General features: G+C 42.5%; 1 protein-coding gene across 1 annotated transcript in view; it reads left to right on the forward strand.

Moving 5' to 3' along the window:
* Positions 1–20,805, forward strand: part of LOC133618568 (contactin-associated protein-like 4) — a 274,944-nt gene that overhangs the window by 241,268 nt on the left and 12,871 nt on the right. Inside the window, exon 22 of the mRNA XM_061979051.1 lies at positions 15,322–15,409. Coding sequence (XP_061835035.1) covers positions 15,322–15,409 — 88 coding nt within the window. The remainder of the gene's footprint in view (positions 1–15,321; positions 15,410–20,805) is intronic.

Consider the following 20,805-nt stretch of genomic DNA (forward strand, 5'->3'; position numbering starts at 1 on the left):
CAGCTGTTGCCATGTAATCAGGGAAAGTCCAAATCAAAGAGGAGGCGTACAATCTTTCGCCAGAGCGTGATGGAGACTGAACAAGAGTACAGCCCAGACGTCTCTCCTCAATTGAGGCAAATTTAATTCTGTCTCTGTTTAATTCCTTGCTTCTTGTCTTGTTTAACAGATGTCATCAGTGTTTCAACCTGACAGGGGCATTCGGATTTTTCACTTCCAATACGATACCAGTATTGAAGCCTTGAGTATTGGCCTATACCAGGGGTCGGCAACCCAAAATGTTGAAAGAGACCAAAAATACAAAAAAAAAATGTGTCTGGAGCCGCAAAAAATTAAAAGCCTTGTATAAGTGATATAATGAAGTCAACACATGATATAAGTGTCTATATTAGCTATATCAGCCTACTATCAAAATGGTTGTGTCGCAGGCTGACACAAATCTTCGTTGACAGTAAGGCTGCAGCTAACGATTATTTTTCAATCGATTAATCCATAGATTATTTTTTCGATTAATCGGTTAATCTATAGATTATTTTTTCGATTAATCTATAGATTATTTTTCCTTTTACCGATTATTTTTTTTATTTAAAATGAAGATGAAAAAATAAATGTTGGCCAGTTTTTTCAAAAGGCATGACTTTTATATACAAAAAAAAAAGTATGGCCACTCAGTCAACATTGACAACAACATGACAAAATATTCTGTAACAATGTAAACATTTAAAACTTTTAACATTTAACAAAATTAAAAGTAGCTTATATGCTTTTTAATGTGCAAATATAAAAGTAAACATCCAGTGCAAATCTTAATATTCTGCAATAGTATAAGCATTTCTAAAGTAAAAGTATTGCTTATTTTGCTTTAAAATGTGCAAAAATAAAGATAAACATCCAATACAAAAAAGTGCAAAACGAAATATTCTGTAACAGTGTAAACATTTCAACAAAAGTAAAAGTATTGCTTATTTTGCTTAATAACACAACAATGATAGTATGATTAAAGTGAAAGTTAATTGTTGGTTTGTACATAGTATATGTAACTGTTAATGATGTAAAAGGTATTTGCACAACTAATTAACGTTAGCGTTAAAGAGGAGCGCGTCTTTGTAAACACTGAACAGGCATGCCAAACGCGCCTCTCAGAGCGAAACAGTGTTTTAGTTTATGAATTTACAACGCAGATACAAATGACACATTCATGATTTTGTGTAATGATGACAATGTATACTCACGCGGACGATTGACTAGTTGATGGTGATGGCAAGAACGCTGTCGGGTGTTTTCTTTTCAAATGTTCCTTCATAGCCGTTGTGCTGCTATGATAGGCCATTTCCGCTCGACACAGTGTGCATACAACAACTGTCAAGTGTTTTGCTTTTTTCGCTGTGCTTATCCCACACTTGAAGGGATGTACCAATGCTGAATGTGGCTTCTGGATTTCACTCAAAAGACCAGACCGTAGTTGCTTTTTCCTTTTATTTTCCTTTAGTTTGCAACAGTTTTTCCAACCAAGAAACAGCTTCTTTTTTCTTTTTTAGTCTTTTTAGCAGTCTTTAGCAGTGTTAATAGACTTTAGTTTCTTTAGCTGTCATTAGCTGTCTTTAGTAGCCTTTAGTAGCCTTTAGTAGCCTTTAGCTTCTTTAGTAGGTGAAAAACCTTTAAGGACAAAACACCACAAGATTAACATGCTGTAAAAAATCAATCAATTATCAATCCCATAATTTACAACTATTAATTAGCTATCAAACTCTTAACCATTAAACAAGTGCAAGAAAATGGACACATCTTTTCCCTTTAAGTTAAAACAGATTTTAAATAAATTGTCTCAACATAAATGCACCAAGATACATATAAAATACATTTAACACCAGAAACACAATAGATAAATGCAACAGAAAACCCAATATGCAAATACATAAATACCTAACCAATTAACCACCTATTTAGAAACATATTTAAAATCCATATTCAATATAAATATATTATTAATTAAGCAGTGAAACACTCAATCTTAAACGCTGTCTACTGGTAGAAAAATGCCCCTTTTTCTACGCCCTCACCAACACAGTTAAATCCAACACTTTAAATTGAGCGACTTCACCCTCCTGATGAAGCAAACTGCTCCAACATTTATCAAACTAAGCAAAGAATATCAACACTAAACAACAGTTACATAACACACTGTGTGTATTTAGCCTCCAGACTAAGCACGCTACATGCACACAACCCCCCCTCCCATCTCACCAGCGCAACAGGTGCGCCACACCCACGAAGAGAAATATTAAATCTTACATACTGTTGGCACAACTCTGGGTTATCTGTAATGAACTAAACCTTTTTCCACTCTGCGCTGGCGTCTTTTGTACTCCTTGATTTGACACAGCGGTCTAATTACCGGGCTCGCGCACCAGCAGATGAGACGGGAGCGCGCCGCGTTATACCTGCGCGCGAACGTAAACTGATCGGCTCTGATTTTATAAGCCGACTGGCCGAAATAATGCCGAATTATATACATTTGTTTATTGAAATACTCCCACACTTTTGACGACTTTTGGCGTGCTTTTTTTCCCTCGCTCGCACCGCTCGCATCATCTGCTTTGCGCTCCGCCATGACGGCAGTGTGACGTAAATATGCGACGCGTCGAAGCATAAAAACGACGTCGACATATTTACGTAACCGATGACGTCGACTACGTCGACGCGTCGTTTCAGCCTTAGTTGACAGAAATGTTCCATCCATCCATCCATCTTCTTCCGCTTATCCGAGGTCGGGTGGCGGGGGCAGCAGCCTAAGCAGGGAAGCCCAGACTTCCCTCTCCCCAGCCACTTCGTCCAGCTCCTCCCAGGGGATCCCGAGGCGTTCCCAGGCCAGCCGGGAGACATAGTCTTCCCAACGTGTCCTGGGTCTTCCTCGTGGCCTCCTACCGGTCGGACGTGCCCTAAACAACTCCCGAGGGAGGCGCTCGGGTGGCATCCTGACTAGATGCCCGAACCACCTCATCTGGCTCCTCTCGATGTGGAGGAGCAGCGGCTTTACTTTGAGCTCTCCCCGGATGACAGAGCTTCTCACCCTATCTCTAAGGGAGAGCCCCGCCACCCGGCGGAGGAAACTCATTTCGGCCGCTTGTACCCGTGATCTTGTCCTTTCGGTCATAACCCAAAGCTCATGACCATAGGTGAGGATGGGAACGTAGATTGACCGGTAAATTGAGAGCTTTGCCTTCCGGCTCAGCTCCTTCTTCACCACAACGGATCGATACAGCGTCCGCATTACTGAAGACGCCGCACCGATCCGCCTGTCGATCTCACGATCCACTCTTCCCTCACTCGTGAACAAGACTCCGAGGTACTTGAACTCCTCCACTTGGGGCAAGATCTCCTCCCCAGCCCGGAGATGACACTCCACCCTTTTCCGGGCGAGAACCATGGACTCGGACTTGGAGGTGCTGATTCTCATCCCAGTCGCTTCACACTCAGCTGCGAACCGATCCAGTGAGAGCTGAAGATCCTGGCTAGATGAAGCCATCAGGACCACATCATCTGCAAAAAGCAGAGACCTAATCCTGCAGCCACCAAACCGAATCCCCTCAACGCCTTGACTGCGCCTAGAAATTCTGTCCATAAAAGTTATGAACAGAATCGGTGACAAAGGGCAGCCTTGGCGGAGTCCAACCCTCACCGGAAACGTGTCCGACTTACTGCCGGCAATGCGAACCAAGCTCTGACACTGATCATACAGGGAGCGGACCGCCACAATCAGACAGTCCGAAACCCCATATTCTCTGAGCACTCCCCACAAGACTTCCCGAGGGACACGGTCGAATGCCTTCTCCAAGTCCACAAAGCACATGTAGACTGGTTGGGCAAACTCCCATGCACCCTCAAGGACCCTGCCGAGAGTATAGAGCTGGTCCACAGTTCCACGACCAGGACGAAAACCACACTGTTCCTCCTGAATCCGAGGTTCGACTATCCGGCGTAGCCTCCTCTCCAGTACACCTGAATATACCTTACCGGGAAGGCTGAGGAGTGTGATCCCACGATAGTTAGAACACACCCTCCGGTTCCCCTTTTTAAAGAGAGGAACCACCACCCCGGTCTGCCAATCCAAAGGTACTGCCCCCGATGTCCACGCGATGCTGCAGAGTCTTGTCAACCAAGACAGCCCCACAGCATCCAGAGCCTTAAGGAACTCCGGGCGGATCTCATCCACCCCCGGGGCCTTGCCACCGAGGAGCTTTTTAACTACCTCAGCAACCTCAGCCCCAGAAATAGGAGAGCCCACCACAGATTCCCCAGGCACTGCTTCCTCATAGGAAGACGTGTTGGTGGGATTGAGGAGGTCTTCGAAGTATTCCCTCCACCGATCCACAACTTCCGCAGTTGAGGTCAGCAGAACACCATCCGCACCATACACGGTGTTGGTAGTGCACTGCTTCCCCTTCCTGAGGCGGCGGATGGTGGTCCAGAATCGCTTCGAAGCCGTCCGGAAGTCGTTTTCCATGGCTTCCCCAAACTCCTCCCATGTCCGAGTTTTTGCCTCCGCGACCGCTGAAGCCGCACACCGCTTGGCCTGTCGGTACCTGTCCGCTGCCTCAGGAGTCCCATGAGCCAAAAGAACCCGATAGGACTCCTTCTTCAGCTTGACGGCATCCCTCACCGCCGGTGTCCACCAACGGGTTCTAGGATTACCGCCACGACAGGCACCAACTACCTTGCGGCCACAGCTCCAATCAGCCGCCTCGACAATAGAGGTGCGGAACATGGTCCACTCGGACTCAATGTCCAGCATCTCCCTCGTGACATGTTCAAAGTTCTTCCGGAGGTGGGAATTGAAACTCTCTCTGACAGGAGACTCTGCCAGACGTTCCCAGCAAACCCTCACAATGCGTTTGGGCCTGCCAGGTCTGTCCGGCATCCTCCCCCACCATCGCAGCCAACTCACCACCAAGTGGTGATCGGTAGAAAGCTCCGCCCCTCTCTTCACCCGAGTGTCCAAAACATGAGGCCGCAAATCCGATGACATAACTACAAATTCGATCATAGAACTGCGGCCTAGGGTGTCCTGGTGCCAAGTGCACATATGGACACCCTTATGCTTGAACATGGTGTTCGTCATGGACAATCCGTGACGGGCACAAAAGTCCAATAACAAAACACCACTCGGGTTCAGATCCGGGCGGCCATTCTTCCCAATCACGCCTCTCCAGGTTTCACTGTCGTTGCCAATATGAGCGTTGAAGTCCCCCAGTAGAACGAGGGAATCACCCGGGGGAGCACCCTCAAGTACTCCCTCGAGTGAATCCAAAAAGTGTGGGTACTCTGAGCTGCTGTTTGGCGCGTAAGCGCAAACAACAGTCAGGACCCGTCCCCCCACCCGAAGGCGGAGGGAAGCTACCCTCTCGTCCACCGGGTTGAACTCCAACGTGCAGGCTCTGAGCCGGGGGGAAACAAGAATTGCCACCCCAGCCCGTCGCCTCTCACTGCTGGCAACGCCAGAGTGGAAGAGAGTCCAGCCCCTCTCGAGAGAACTGGTTCCGGAGCCCTTGCTGTGCGTTGAGGTGAGTCCGACTATATCCAACCGGAACTTCTCTACCTCTCGCACTAGCTCAGGCTCCTTCCCCCCCAGCGAGGTGACGTTCCACGTCCCAAGAGCTAGCTTCTGTAGCCGAGGATCGGACCGCCAAGTGCCCTGCCTTCAGCTGCCGCCCAGCTCACATTGCACCCGACCTCTATGGCCCCTGCTATGGGTGGTGAGCCCATTGGATGACAGAAATGTTGAAATGTAAATATTACATTTCAATTTTGACAGAAATGTTGAAATGTAATATTTATTCTACCCATTTGTTACATTGGAAAACAGTAAAACGCGGCTTCTCAGAGGGTGAGAGAACAACTCTAAATTACTGGCTTAGAATGGCCAAAAGGTATAGATGTGTGTGTCCAAGTTAAAAGGAAGTGGCACAATGTCTTCTTTTAATGGATTTATAACAATCTATGCAAGCTGGGTAACGTTTCCTGTGGTCTGGAACAATATGGCCCACAAATAACTATCTGAAATGCAGCCAATGTGTCATGAGACACGCAGATATAAATTAAATACACAGAGGACATAGAAAATTAAATGAGCTCAAATATACCTACAAATGAAGCATAATGATGCAATCTGTACATAAAGCTAGCCTAAATAGCATGTTAGCATCGTCATGTACTGATCAAATATGCTTGATTAGCACGCCACACAAGTAAACAAACATCAACAAAGTTCACCTTTGTGCATTCACACACAGCATAAAAAGATTGGTGGACAAAATGAGACAAAGAAGGAGAGTCATTCTCTGGCATCGTTGAAGAAATTTATACATGTAAACAAACTACGGTGACTTCAATAACCGCCAAAATTAGTAGGACAAAATGGTGCTCGCCAAATACTCTCATCAGTGATCAACATGTTTAATATAAAGAGTGGGATTTCTAACAACTAGGGAGGTTTGTGTCATGTTGTCCTCCTACAGAAACCCTATGAAAACAAAAATATATTTCCCCCCCCATCTTTTTCTATTTTTATACATTTTTGAAAAAGCTCCAAGGAGCCACTTAGGTGGCACTAAAGAGCCGCAAGTTGCAGACCCCCGGCCTGTACAAATATTAATTTGATACAATATGAAGGTTTTATCAAATATTAGTCAAACAGATAACAATGGTAGGCATGAATAACACTAATGTATTTATTTTTAACCATCTGGAATGGACTTATGCTGTCTTTACGTTAAAGTGGAGAGGTATTTGGTTTTTTTTGTAACAACTATTGGCCACAATAATTAAGTTAAATTCAAGAGGCAGTAAGTTGAATGATGCAGACATGTTTGTTACTGGATATGTTCTATTATGCTTCTGCCTTGGAGACTGTCTGTGTAAGTTATATGCAACTATAATTATTTGATACTTGTTTATATGGACAAATGTGCTGATTTGGACTGCAATATTGTTCAATCAGGACACTTATGTATGTCTAGCTTGTGTGCTATGGTGTGCTTAGCTGTTGTGTAGCTACAAGCTCCTTTGTGTAAATGACCTGACCAAAATATTATTGGACTATTAGAGTTGAACTGGCTGTCCAACTTAGCACGAGTAAACACGCAGCAGTGCTGCCTGTATGAGAGATTAATATCAGACATTTTATATGTATCAGTATCGTTGGCTCTGGGTCTAGGGATCATAGGAGAATGCAACATAAAAGTGTATAAACTAAATGAGGTGTATATTAAAGACAACAAAGCCAAGAATTGAAAACAAAACTAGTGTTATTGAAAGTTAACCATGGACATGACAAGACAACATTAGTCTAGCTCAGGAATACAGGTGCTGTCCAAGGAATGAACAAAACATACCAAAAGACCCCTCTGACAAAGAAAGGTAAGCTTACCAACTAAAGCTATTTAATTAGCATGAACCAAAAACCTACCTAACTACTTGAGACAAAGAGGGAGTCCAAAACCTACAAGGGTGATAGCCACCACTAAGCCTGGTGTCCCTATACACAAGCAAGTCGTAGGTGTGTAGTGTATACAGGCTGTCCAAGACTAGGCTGCACACTATACAGATACTTAGAAAACACGGACAAAAAATAAAAAAGTGTGGCACAAGTTAAGCAAATAGCTTAACAAAAATGGGTACAAAGACAAAGTAGATCTGACAATAGCAAAATCAAGTAGAGTCTATCAAGACTCCCACACAGCATGGTAGAACAACAAAACCCAACCTGATCCAGTGGTGAGCAGGTGGTTTTAAGCAGGGAGGATGAATGGTGGCCCGGGATTGGCTGGCTGATTAACAGGTGAAATGAGGAGCAGCTGGGAGCAGGAACCGGTTGATTGGCAGCAGAGGCAGTGAATGAGAGTGACCTGGAGAAACAATAGGGGAAGAAACACAAACAAACCACGTGGAACGTAACAATCGTTTTGGGACTCCCTTAGGATAAAGTGTGTTTTGACATCATGGCATGAAATATACTGTAGACTAGGGGTCCCCAAACTACGTCCAAAATCCGGCCCGTGGGAAATCCCAAATTATTATTATTTTTTTAATCTGTCCTTTCTAATCCATTTTTGACCGCTTGTTACTCAGTGTCTCCTAGTCGCTCAGGCAAATCATATTGTCTAAAAATGCATTTTCCCATCGATAACGTGACATCTTCGCGCTTGCGCCACAGTGTCAGTCAATTAGTGCGTGAAGAATATATATATATATATATATATATATATATATATATATATATATATATATATATATGTATATATGGTAACACTTTAGTATGGGGAACACATATTCACCATTAATTAGTTGCTTATTAACATGCAAATTAGTAACATATTGGCTCTTAATTAGTCATTTCTAAGTACTTATTAATGCCTTATTCTGCATGGCCTTATTATACAACCAGTAAGCTATTAACAAATTAGTTAATTAGAAGTATTGCTTATTAGTTGTCAGGCTTGTTCCTGACAGTTTGACTGTGTTTTAGTTTTTTCTCTGAGTTTGTCTTAGTTTTCTGTCCAGCACTTTTATTTTGTCTTTATTTCCTACTTGTCTCCCTGAGTGCTGTGTCCCCTCAGCTGTGGCTGATTGGCACCTGGCCACACCTGGTGTCAATCAGCCAGCTGCTATTTATACCTGCCCTACCCTCCAGTCACTGCTGGATCATTGTCATCACTACCTGATTGTCATTGCCGATGTCATTGTAGTGTCTACCTGTCCTTGTCGCTGTCGTCATAGCGGTAAGCTGTTCCTTATAGCTATTTACGGTTGGTTTCTCCTAGCTTCTTGTTTTCCTGTTAGCCAGATCCTGTTAGCCGTTTGCTATTTCCAGTTTTTCTGTTTTCTGGTTCCTGTTTCCATTTTGCCTGTTCCTAGTTTGTGTTTTTACTTTATTTCGAACATTAAATCATGTTTTCCCGTATAACGCCTTCCGCCTTCTCTGCATCTTGGGGTTCGCGTCCTACAAACTCTGACATAATGATCCAGCCAAATTCGAACCTCGCAGACATGTCCATGGCGGAGAGGATGAACAAGGCTTTGGAATTAATGGATGAATTAAAGAAAAGTTCGGCCTCATTCCAAGCCCTCTCCCACCCACCCCTGTCGTCTGTGGGCCTATCTGGTGATGTCTGGGATCCGTCCCTTGAGGGGGGGGCTATGAGTGGCTGTGCAGCTAGGGAGGCACAGCTACTTCTCGCCCCAGTGGGTCTGCAAAAGACAACGCCATCATCTCAGGTGGGTCTGCAACAAACGCCACCATCATTTCCGGTGGGCCGGCAGACGCCACCATCATCTCCGGTGGGTCTGCAACCTACGGCGCCACCATGCACTCCGGTGGGCCGGCAGACGCCACCATGCACTCCGGTGGGCCGGCAGACGCCACCATGCAGTCCGGTGGGCCGGCAGACGCCACCATGCAGTCCGGTGGGCCGGCAGACGCCACCATGCAGTCCGGTGGGCCGGCAGACGCCACCATGCAGTCCGGTGGGCCGGCAGACGCCACCATGCAGTCCGGTGGGCCGGCAGACGCCACCATGCACTCCGGTGGGTCTACAACCAACGGCACCACCATCCTGTCCGGTGGGCCAGCAGCAGACGGCGCCACCATCCTCCTCTCCGGTGGGCCAGCAGCAGACGGCGCCACCATCCTCCTCTCCGGTGGGCCAGCAGCAGACGGCGCCACCATCCTCCTCTCCGGTGGGCCAGCAGCAGAGGGCGCCACCATCCTCCTCTCCGGTGGGCCAGCAGCAGAGGGCGCCACCATCCTCCTCTCCGGTGGGCCAGCAGCAGAGGGCGCCACCATCCTCTTCTCCGGTGGGCCAGCAGCAGAGGGCGCCACCATCCTCTTCTCCGGTGGGCCAGCAGCAGAGGGCGCCACCATCCTCTTCTCCGGTGGGCCAGCAGCAGAGGGCGCCACCATCCTCTTCTCCGGTGGGCCAGCAGCAGAGGGCGCCACCATCCTCTTCTCCGGTGGGCCAGCAGCAGAGGGCGCCACCATCCTCTTCTCCGGTGGGCCAGCAGAGGGCGCCACCGCCATCCTCCCCGGTGGGCCAGCAGAGGGCGCCACCGCCATCTTCTCCGGTGGGCCAGCAGAGGGTGCCACCGCCATCTTCTCCGGTGGGCCAGCAGAGGGCGCCACCATCGTCTCCGGTGGGTTCTCCCACACCGGCGGACGAGCCGCCTCGCCAATTGCGGCGGCGTTCAACTCGCCGTCGCCACCTAACTCTTCCCCGCTGGTTGCGGGGACACTTAGCCTGGTGGCCCACCTCCTTGTCCTCCCTCCACCCTCCCGTGACTTTGGACTTTTTTGGGGCGGGGGGGGGGGGGGGTTCTAGAACGTCTGGTATCCGTTATAGGAAGGGGGGCTACTGTCAGGCTTGTTCCTGACAGTTTGACTGTGTTTTAGTTTTTTCTCTGAGTTTGTCTTAGTTTTCTGTCCAGCACTTTTATTTTGTCTTTATTTCCTACTTGTCTCCCTGAGTGCTGTGTCCCCTCAGCTGTGGCTGATTGGCACCTGGCCACACCTGGTGTCAATCAGCCAGCTGCTATTTATACCTGCCCTACCCTCCAGTCACTGCTGGATCATTGTCATCACTACCTGATTGTCATTGCCGATGTCATTGTAGTGTCTACCTGTCCTTGTCGCTGTCGTCATAGCGGTAAGCTGTTCCTTATAGCTATTTACGGTTGGTTTCTCCTAGCTTCTTGTTTTCCTGTTAGCCAGATCCTGTTAGCCGTTTGCTATTTCCAGTTTTTCTGTTTTCTGGTTCCTGTTTCCATTTTGCCTGTTCCTAGTTTGTGTTTTTACTTTATTTCGAACATTAAATCATATTTTCCCGTATAACGCCTTCCGCCTTCTCTGCATCTTGGGGTTCGCGTCCTACAAACTCTGACATTAGTAACCCTAACCCTAACCCTTATATGTTTCCCTATATAAATATATATATATATATATATATATATATATATATATATATATGTATATATATATATATATGTGTATATATATATATATATATATATATATGTGTATGTGTATGTGTATGTGTATATATATATATATATGTATATGTACTGTGTATATATATATATATGTATATATATATATATATATATATATATATATATATATATATACAGTGGGGCAAAAAAGTATTTAATCAGCCACCGATTGTGCAAGTTCTCCCACTTAAAATGATGACAGAGGTCTGTAATTTTCATCATAGGTACATTTCAACTGTGAGAGACAGAATGTGAAAAAAAAATCCAGGAATTCACATTGTAGGATTTTTAAAGAATTTATTTGTAAATTATGGTGGAAAATAAGTATTTGGTCACTTCAAACAAGGAAGATCTCTGGCTCTCACAGACCTGTAACTTCTTCTTTAAGAAGCTCTTCTGTCTTCCACTCGTTACCTGTATTAATGGCACCTATTTGAACTCGTTATCTGTATAAAAGACACTTGTCCACAACCTCAAACAGTCAGACTCCAAACTCCACTATGGCCAAGACCAAAGAGCTGTCGAAGGACACCAGGAAAAGAATTGCAGACCTGCACCAGACTGTGAAGAGTGAATCTACAATAGGCAAGCAGCTTGGTGTGAAAAAATCAACTGTGGGAGCAATTATCAGAAAATGGAAGACATACAAGACCACTGATAATCTCCCTCGATCTGGGGCTCCACGTAAGATCTCATCCCGTGGGGTCAAAATGATCATGAGAACGGTGAGCAAAAATCCCAGAACCACATGGGGGGACCTGGTGAATGACCTGCAGAGAGCTGAGACCAAAGTAACAAAGGTTACCATCAGTAACACACTACGCCGACAGGGAATCAAATCCTGCAGTGCCAGACGTGTCCCCCTGCTTAAGCCAGTGCATGTCCAGGCCCGTCTGAAGTTTGCCAGAGAGCACATGGATGATACAGCAGAGGATTGGGAGAATGTCATGTGGTCAGATGAAACCAAAATAGAACTTTTTGGTATAAACTCAACTCGTCGTGTTTGGAGGAAGAAGAATACTGAGTTGCATCCCAAGAACACCATACCTACTGTGAAGCATGGGGGTGGAAACATCATGCTTTGGGGCTGTTTTTCTGCTAAGGGGACAGGCCGACTGATCCGTGTTAAGGAAAGAATGAATGGGGCCATGTATCGTGAGATTTTGAGCCAAAACCTCCTTCCATCAGTGAGAGCTTTGAAGATGAAACGTGGCTGGGTCTTCCAGCATGACAATGATCCCAAACACACCGCCCGGGCAACGAAGGAGTGGCTCCGTAAGAAGCATTTGAAAGTCCTGGAGTGGCCTAGCCAGTCTCCAGACCTCAACCCCACAGAAAATCTGTGGAGGGAGTTGAAAGTCCGTGTTGCTGGGCGACAGCCCCAAAACATCACTGCTCTCGAGAAGATCTGCATGGAGGAATGGGCCAAAATACCAGCTACTGTGTGTGCAAACCTGGTAAAGACCTATAGTAATCGTTTGACCTCTGTTATTGCCAACAAAGGTTATATTACAAAGTATTGAGTTGAATTTTTGTTATTGACCAAATACTTATTTTCCACCATAATTTACAAATAAATTATTTAAAAATCCTACAATGTGAATTCCCGGATTTTTTTTTTCACATTCTGTCTCTCACAGTTGAAGTGTACCTATGATGAAAATTACAGACATCTGTCATCATTTTAAGTGGGAGAACTTGCACAATCGGTGGCTGACTAAATACTTTTTTGCCCCACTGTATATATATATATATATTTACATGAATATATATATATATATATATATATATATACAGCCCGACCTCAGCGTCAGTTGCTATATAGAGTGGCACTTTCCATTATTTTCAGCAGACTGCATTGCAAAGTGATTAACCCTTCTCTACTGTGAAATGTAAAATGTTATGTGCAATATAAATCAGGGGTCCCCAAACTACAACCCCCGGGAAGTCCCAAGACTTAAAAAAATATTAACATTATTTAATATGAAAAAATAACATGTAACATGAATAAGTATTTTATATTAATGTTAGCATTTAAGATAGCTATCGATTAGCGCTTGTCACTACACGATCGGTCCTGGAAGACATGACAGGTCCACGCATCCACAAAGACTATGTTACTTCCTGTCAACCTGACTTAAGGCAATTACGTTCGTGCATGTTGTCGTTGTTACCATTATGTTGTTGTTTAGTTTTTATTTTTGTTTCCAAAAACAATGTAATACAAAACAATGACATACAATACAAACATCATTTAACCTCCAAGGACGTAGCGTCCACATATGTGGACATCACATTTTTGATTGTGTAGACCACAATACATGATTTTTCTCTACAAGACCCTGATTTTCCTTTTAAGAGGACATTATACTGCCAACTGGTGGTGGAGGGAGAGTATACCACATCACATTTTAGATTCAAGATGGCTGAAAACGCATCCAAAAGTTCAACTTTCAACTTTTTGTTTTGTTTTTTATACTCATTGGATTCCAAATAGCCAAGATACATTTAAAACGCATGCTATATATACAAGAGTTCGGGTCTGATAAAAGCATAACATTGAGAGATAATTAAGATGGAAAACAACACAATAAAATAATTAAAAACATAAGACAATGGAGTTCAGGGTGCGCATCGTGCATTCAACCAACGCTGCATGAAACTCTAGATAAAAAGATGATGTTACGTTGACTTGAGTCTTTGTATCTTACCGTTTGGTTATTTTATCTGTCGAGTGGATCATTTTCAATGAAGGGAAATACGGAATCATTGTAAAACGAAATCATAATTTCATACAAGATATATAAGGAGGGGGTCCAAGCTCCTTCTCTCCGTCAGTTTGGGGGTCCTTTGCCTGGAAAATGTTAAAGAGCCCTGTCCTGGACCCCACCACATGCCTCTTACAGTAGATTGTGACAGTGAATGACTTGTGACACAGCATTCTGCTGGATTCATAGCCGCATCTTTCCCCTCTGCAGATAGTGCCATCAAATTATTTTGTATTTGAATTACCATTTTAGAAAAAGTGGTAGCAATTTAAAGCAGCAAAAAGATACCCGTATTTTTCGGAGTATAAGTCGCTCTGGAGTATAAGTCGCACCGGCCGAAAATGCATAATAAAGAAGGAAAATAGCATATATAAGTCGCACTGGAGTATTAGTCGCATTTTTGGGGGAAATGTATTTGATAAAAGCCAACACCAAGAATAGACATTTTAAAGGCAATTTTAAATAAATAAAGAATAGTGAACAACAGGCTGAATAAGTGTACGTTATACGAGGCATAAATAACCAACTGAGAACGTGCCTGGTATGTTAACGTAACATATTATGGTAAGAGTCATTCAAATAACTATAACATATAGAACATGCTATACGTTTACCAAACAATCTGTCACTCCTAATCGCTAAATCCCATGAAATCTTATACGTCTAGTCTCTTACGTGAATGAGCTAAATAATATTATTTGATATTTTACGCTAATGTGTTAATAATTTCACACATAAGTCGCTCCTGAGTATAAGTCGCACCCCCGGCCATACTATGAAAAAAACTGCGACTTATAGTCCGAAAAATACGGTAGTTGATTTTGGGGATTTAAGCGGGGATCTACTTTATTTAAAAAAAAGACCAAAAAAGTCCACCCGCTTACTTTTTTTTTTTTTTGTCTCAGCATATTCTGAATACCAAATGAAATTTGGTCACACATTAGAAATATTACAATTTGCTTTGTCGGTTATAAACCAAAGCTGAGCTTTTTTTTTTCTTTTTTAACTGCTTATCATAATTTAAGCTACAGAAATGTTAGTATGAATAATTACCAAGTGAAATAAATGTGATTAAAGTATATCTAAAGTGGGTCAGTCCCAGTTTGAGATGGCATGGTTTATTAGAGGGCATAAAATATAGATAATATAGTCAAGCAACACGTTATGAAAGCAAAAAGTCGACATTTCTTTTCATAAAACTTATTTTGATTCTCTGTTGTTAAACAGCCAAGTTTTTCCAACGTCTGCTTTTTCTTTCCCTCTTTGGCCCTCATTAAAAAAAAATCTGCGGTGGAGAACTTCACTCCAGATGATTGAATTCTTTTCACCTGAGCTTCAAATTCCACCTCTGCATTCGCCCACCTCTGCATTCCCACGATCAAACGTTCAGACCAAAACTTGCCCATAAGAGAGAAAAAAAGTCTTTTTTTTTAACTTCTTCTCTGAGAATCTTATTAAGTGTTCTTAACGTGTGAGATGAAATAAATATTATGTAATGGGGTTTTTATTTCAGGTCGACCAAAACGCCAGAGAAGACTTCAACCTGACTTCTGATGGAGAATTTAACGGCGTCAAGGCGCTGTTGCTGGGCAGAATAAATGGTGAGTAAAGCAAACCGGAGATCATGAAGTCTGTTTTGCATTTGTAACTGTGGTTACATTATCTCAGTAAGATATTACAGCTTTTTGCTGAGATTTGATGACCTATATTGAGTTAAAAATGCTTGAAACTAGAATATCAACTGTTGCAAAGCTGTGTCATCAACACTCACAAGTATAAAACTACTTTTTTAAAGTAATAATTTCTTACTTCAAGCATGAAACAGACAATTGTGTCTCATAATTAAAATAGATGACGGCCAAATTGACTTTGCTGTTTTATTTTCAATGAAATAATAGAAAATACGTACTCATATAGTAGTATAGTAGTAAACTGACAGTTAATATTTAAACATTTAACATTTGACATATCTAACAATTTTGAACAGAAATAGTTCATGCACATTCAGATAAATTCCTCAAATTTACAATTAAAAACATTTTGGCCGGGGGCCGGGCTGTATATATGCGCACTAATTGACAGAAAGAGCACGCACTTGGCGCGATGATGTCATGTTATCGATGGAAAAATGCATTTTTAGACCATATGATTTACCTGAGCGGCTAGGAAACCCCGAGAGTAACAAGCGGTTGCCTTGTTGCCTTTCCATTAAGAACAATAAATTAGTTTTTAGTATAAATTTGCTGGATTCAACAAATATAATGCCAAGCTCATATCATTATGTCAAGATAATGGCACTAGCATTTACTTAACTTAAGAATATTTTTCAACATTTTTTTTTTTTTTCTACCAAGAAAAGTGCACTTGTTATTGGTGAGAATATACTTATTTTAACCCTTGTGTGGTGTTCGGGTCTGTGGCACCCGTTTAAATTTTTTATTAAAAGAAAAATAATACAATGAATTAATTTCTCAAACTGAGACTCACTGACTTTGGCTCCATTTTCTGTGAAGAACATATATCAGAATACATATTTAATGAGCACATGTAATCGCCCTGAGAAGGGAGATGTTTGAGTATACAGATACGAGGACACAACTTCGTTCTGCTCACGTCTGTATTGACTGCCAACAAATCAAACACCAAACATGTACAAGTACACAGTATTGTAACTAGGGATGTCCCAATCCAGGTTTTTGCACTTCCGATCCGATACCGATATTGTTTTTGCACTTCCGATCCGATACCGATACTGACCGATACTGGCCTATCCGAGCATGTATTCAAGTTTAAAGTTATTTAGCCTACTTAGTTGTCAGAATCATGTTGAAAAGGGTTTTAGTACTCTTGATAACAACTAGCCAGCTGAATTAGGGGAGTTTGAATAATACACAATGGTTGGTAACAAGAAACTGACCTGTTTATTCAAGGATAAACACAAAATAGACAAAATTATACATGACAAACAGAAATGGCATCATTGAAACTAGGGCTGGGCGATATGGCCTTTTTTTTAATATTGCGATATTTTAAGGCCATATTGCGATACACAATATATATCTCGATATTTTGCCTTAGCCTTGAATGAACACTTGATGCATATAATCACAGCAGTATGATGATTCTATGTGTTTTGATTGATTGATTGAGACTTTTATTAGTAGGTTGCACAGTGAAGTACATATTCCGTACAATTGACCACTAAATGGTAACACCCGAATAAGTTTTTCAACTTGTTTAAGTCGGGGTCCACTTAAATTGATTCATGATACAGATATATACTATCAGATATATACTATCATCATAATACAGTCATCACACAAGATAATCACATTGAATTATTTACATTATTTATAATCCAGGGTGTGGAGGGGGGCGCCGGATGTAAGTGTCAAAAAGACAGCCAAAAGAGTTTGATATGAGAATAAATCTAAAGTTAAAATATAGGATAGAAATGCATCCATTTGCAGGAAATGTAGTCTTGATTTTCAAAATTTTCTTTCAAGGCTTGCATGTCTACATTAAAACATTCTTCTTCATACTGCATTAATATATGCTACTTTTAAACTTTCATGCAGAGAAGGAAATCACAACTAAATAGATCACAAATTTTTTCAGACGGTGTTGATCTGGAAATTTTTGCCTCAGCATTTTGATGGTGTGGACGTGTGGCACCGAATGGAGATAAGCGTCTCGACAGACCTTACAATATTTGAACAATGATGACGAAAACGGTTTTCTCTGTCGTGTCCGTGTGTCGAAAATTGTTATGCGCTTATTTTTTTATTTGATTTTGTGCGTGGCATAGATTTGCCGTGCGCAGAGGACGTTTGAGCAGGCGCGCACCTTAGCGGCTGCGCTAGCATCACAGCTAACGTTAGCCATGCTGCTACCTCTCTGTTGGGAGAGGACGTATACGTATGTGACGTGACAGTATGTGACGTGTGACGTGCGTAAGAAGGTGCGCTCGCTGTCTGTGAGAGGGAGACACAGGAAAGAGTGAGAAGAGCCTGTCGTGTAATGCCAGCAGCTAAAAGCAACTGCGTGAGATTCCACAGACCTGTGGATGTGTTGAAGGTGTGCTGGAAAATGCGGAACGGAAATTACGGAGCAGCAGAAAAGTGGAATGTATTATTTAAATCAGTGCGTTGGAAAACACGGACCGGAGTTTTTTTAAACTGGATCTGGATCGGCATTTTCCCATGCCTTGCCGATACGCATTTTTTGGCAAATATCGGCGGCCGATCCGATCCAAAAATCGGATCGGGACATCCCTAATTGTAACAAACATAAAATGCACTCCAGTATTATCATACGGATTTTACATTCAAATAATCGAGTAGGTTTTTCTGTTCTTTGCACTAATAGACTTTACCTTAGTGTAACAGTATTTGAAGATGTCTCAACAAGTAAACACAGAGGTTCACCCACTATAGTAAGTCTATATTGTTTTAGTAACAAAAGTCACTTATCATTCCTTAAGATTAAACAAACTACACTGAATTAGTTCCAGAAACTGTAGTAAATACACATTTCATCAGCAATATACACAGATTAATAATTAACTACGCACAGTACCTTTCTATATATTTAACACTGTTGATGCAGTTAGCATCTGCTTCGTCATCGGCAGTGCTATTAGCTTTAGCATTAGCTTGGTCATGTATAAAGCCTTGTCGACTGAAAAGACACATATAAAAATATACTCTTTCAAACATGTTTAAACTCTATAAAGATACATTCGGGGGTAAAACTATTTACATAAAGACACTTGTACCTGAGAAGGGAGATGTTTGAGTATACAGATAGGAGGACACAACTTTGTTCTGCTCACGTCTGTATTGACTGCAAGCAGGAAGTCAGGTGTCCTCTAGTATAGCTCCCAGCACAACATGCCCCCTGCTGGAGCCGTCCAGTACTACAATGGCTCTTATTAATGCTGGCATTACAATAACATTAGCCCCATATTCTACAAATAACGGTGCTTTACTGTTGTCATTAACAATAAACATTTTTAAGTTGCGAATATAAAATGGCATAGTAATACAACTCAAGAGCTTACTTTGCTACTTACTATCACTGTATTCTGCTAGTAACTAAATTTACATCCTGTCACACACACACCATACACCCCCCCCCCTACACATTTCTATGACATATAAGATGTCCGGGTCCACTGGGCTAATAGAAGTGTGGAAATTGATGTTCTGTGTACCACACACACACACACACACACACAGCAGGCCTAGACAGGAGGAGGACAGAAATAGATAGATAGTACTTTATTGATTCCTTCAGGAAAAGAGGTAGGTACACAGAACATCAGAGGGTCAAATGTGCAAGAAAATGAGAGCAAACAGTGTTGACAAACAATGTTGCAACCTTGTGTGGGAACCGCAGGTGCAGAAACACAAAAGAAAGAATCCCTGTGGGATGCAGAAACTGGAAGAGAAATTTTCCGTGCAACGTTCATATTGTTGTTACTCAGCCAGCGTTTGTGGGTCTGATGGACCCGTTGCATTTTGTGGCTTTTAATGCCTCACAATCAAACACATTTATGTTAAGATACTGAACAGATGTTTACCTTATCCCAATAAACATCTGTTCAGTATTTTAACATAAAAGTGTTTGATTGTGAGGCATTAAAAGCCACAAAATGCAACGGGTCCATCAGACCCACAAACGCTGGCTGAGTAACAACAATATGAACATTACACAAGGGTTAAAGGGGAACATTATCACAATTTCAGAAGGGTTAAAACCATTAAAAATCAGTTCCCAGTGGCTTATTTTATTTTTCGAAGTTTTTTTCAAAATGTTACCCATCACGCAATATCCCTAAAAAAAGCTTCAAAGTGCCTGATTTTAACCATCGTTATAAACACCCGTCCATTTTCCTGTGACGTCACACAGTGATGCCAATACAAACAAACATGGCGCATAGAACAGCAAGGTATAGCGACATTAGCTCGGATTCAGACTCGGATTAAGCGATTCAACAGATTACGCATGTATTGAAACGGATGGTTGTAGTGTGGAGGCAGGTAGCAAAAACGAAATTGAAGAAGAAACTGAAGCTATTGAGCCATATCGGTTTGAACCGTATGCAAGCGAAACCGACGAAAACGACACGACAGCCAGCGACACGGGAGAAAGCGAGGACGAATTCGGCGATCGCCTTCTAACCAACGATTGGTATGTGTTTGTTTGGCATTAAAGGAAACTAACAACTATGAACTAGGTTTACAGCATATGAAATACATTTGGCAACAACATGCACTTTGAGAGTGCAGACAGCCCATTTCAGGCGCGCTAAGAACATATATTTTTCCACGATGTCAGCACTCAGGTTAACCATACCTAAATAGACACAAAATACTGCATTACACAAGACTACCCGAATGTACTCGAATGATTGAAAAAAATAAATGTTTTTAAGCTAAATTATTGGTAAACACAGTTTATGTATAATTATTTACGTAAAACCGCGAGTAATGAATAAAGTTTTCATCAATTAATATATTCTGTAGACATACCCTCATCCGCTCTCTTTTCCTGAAAGCTGATCTGTCCAGTTTTGGAGTTGATGTCAGCATCTGCTTTGAGTGTGGCAGGATATCCACACATTCTTGCCATCTCTGTCGTAGCATAGCTTTCGTCGGTAAAGTGTGCGGAACAAACGACTGACCATTTCGTCGGCTTTCCCCACAGCCTCGTATTTTGAACAAATTTCGTCCAATTTCTTGCCACTTTCGCATCTTTGGGCCACTGGTGCAACTTGAATCCGTCCCTGTTCGTGTTGTTACACCCTCCGACAACACACCGACGAAAGTGAGAAAATGGCGGATTGCTTCCCGATGTGACGTCACGTTGTGATGTCATCGCTCCAAGAGCGAATATTAGAAAGGCGTTTAATTCGCCAAAATTCACCCATTTAAAGTTCGGAAATCGGTTAAAAAAATATATGGTCTTTTTTCTGCAACATCAAGGTATATAT

The sequence above is a fragment of the Nerophis lumbriciformis genome, linkage group LG19 (assembly GCF_033978685.3).
Source record: "Nerophis lumbriciformis linkage group LG19, RoL_Nlum_v2.1, whole genome shotgun sequence".
Taxonomy (NCBI): Eukaryota; Metazoa; Chordata; class Actinopteri; order Syngnathiformes; family Syngnathidae; genus Nerophis; species Nerophis lumbriciformis.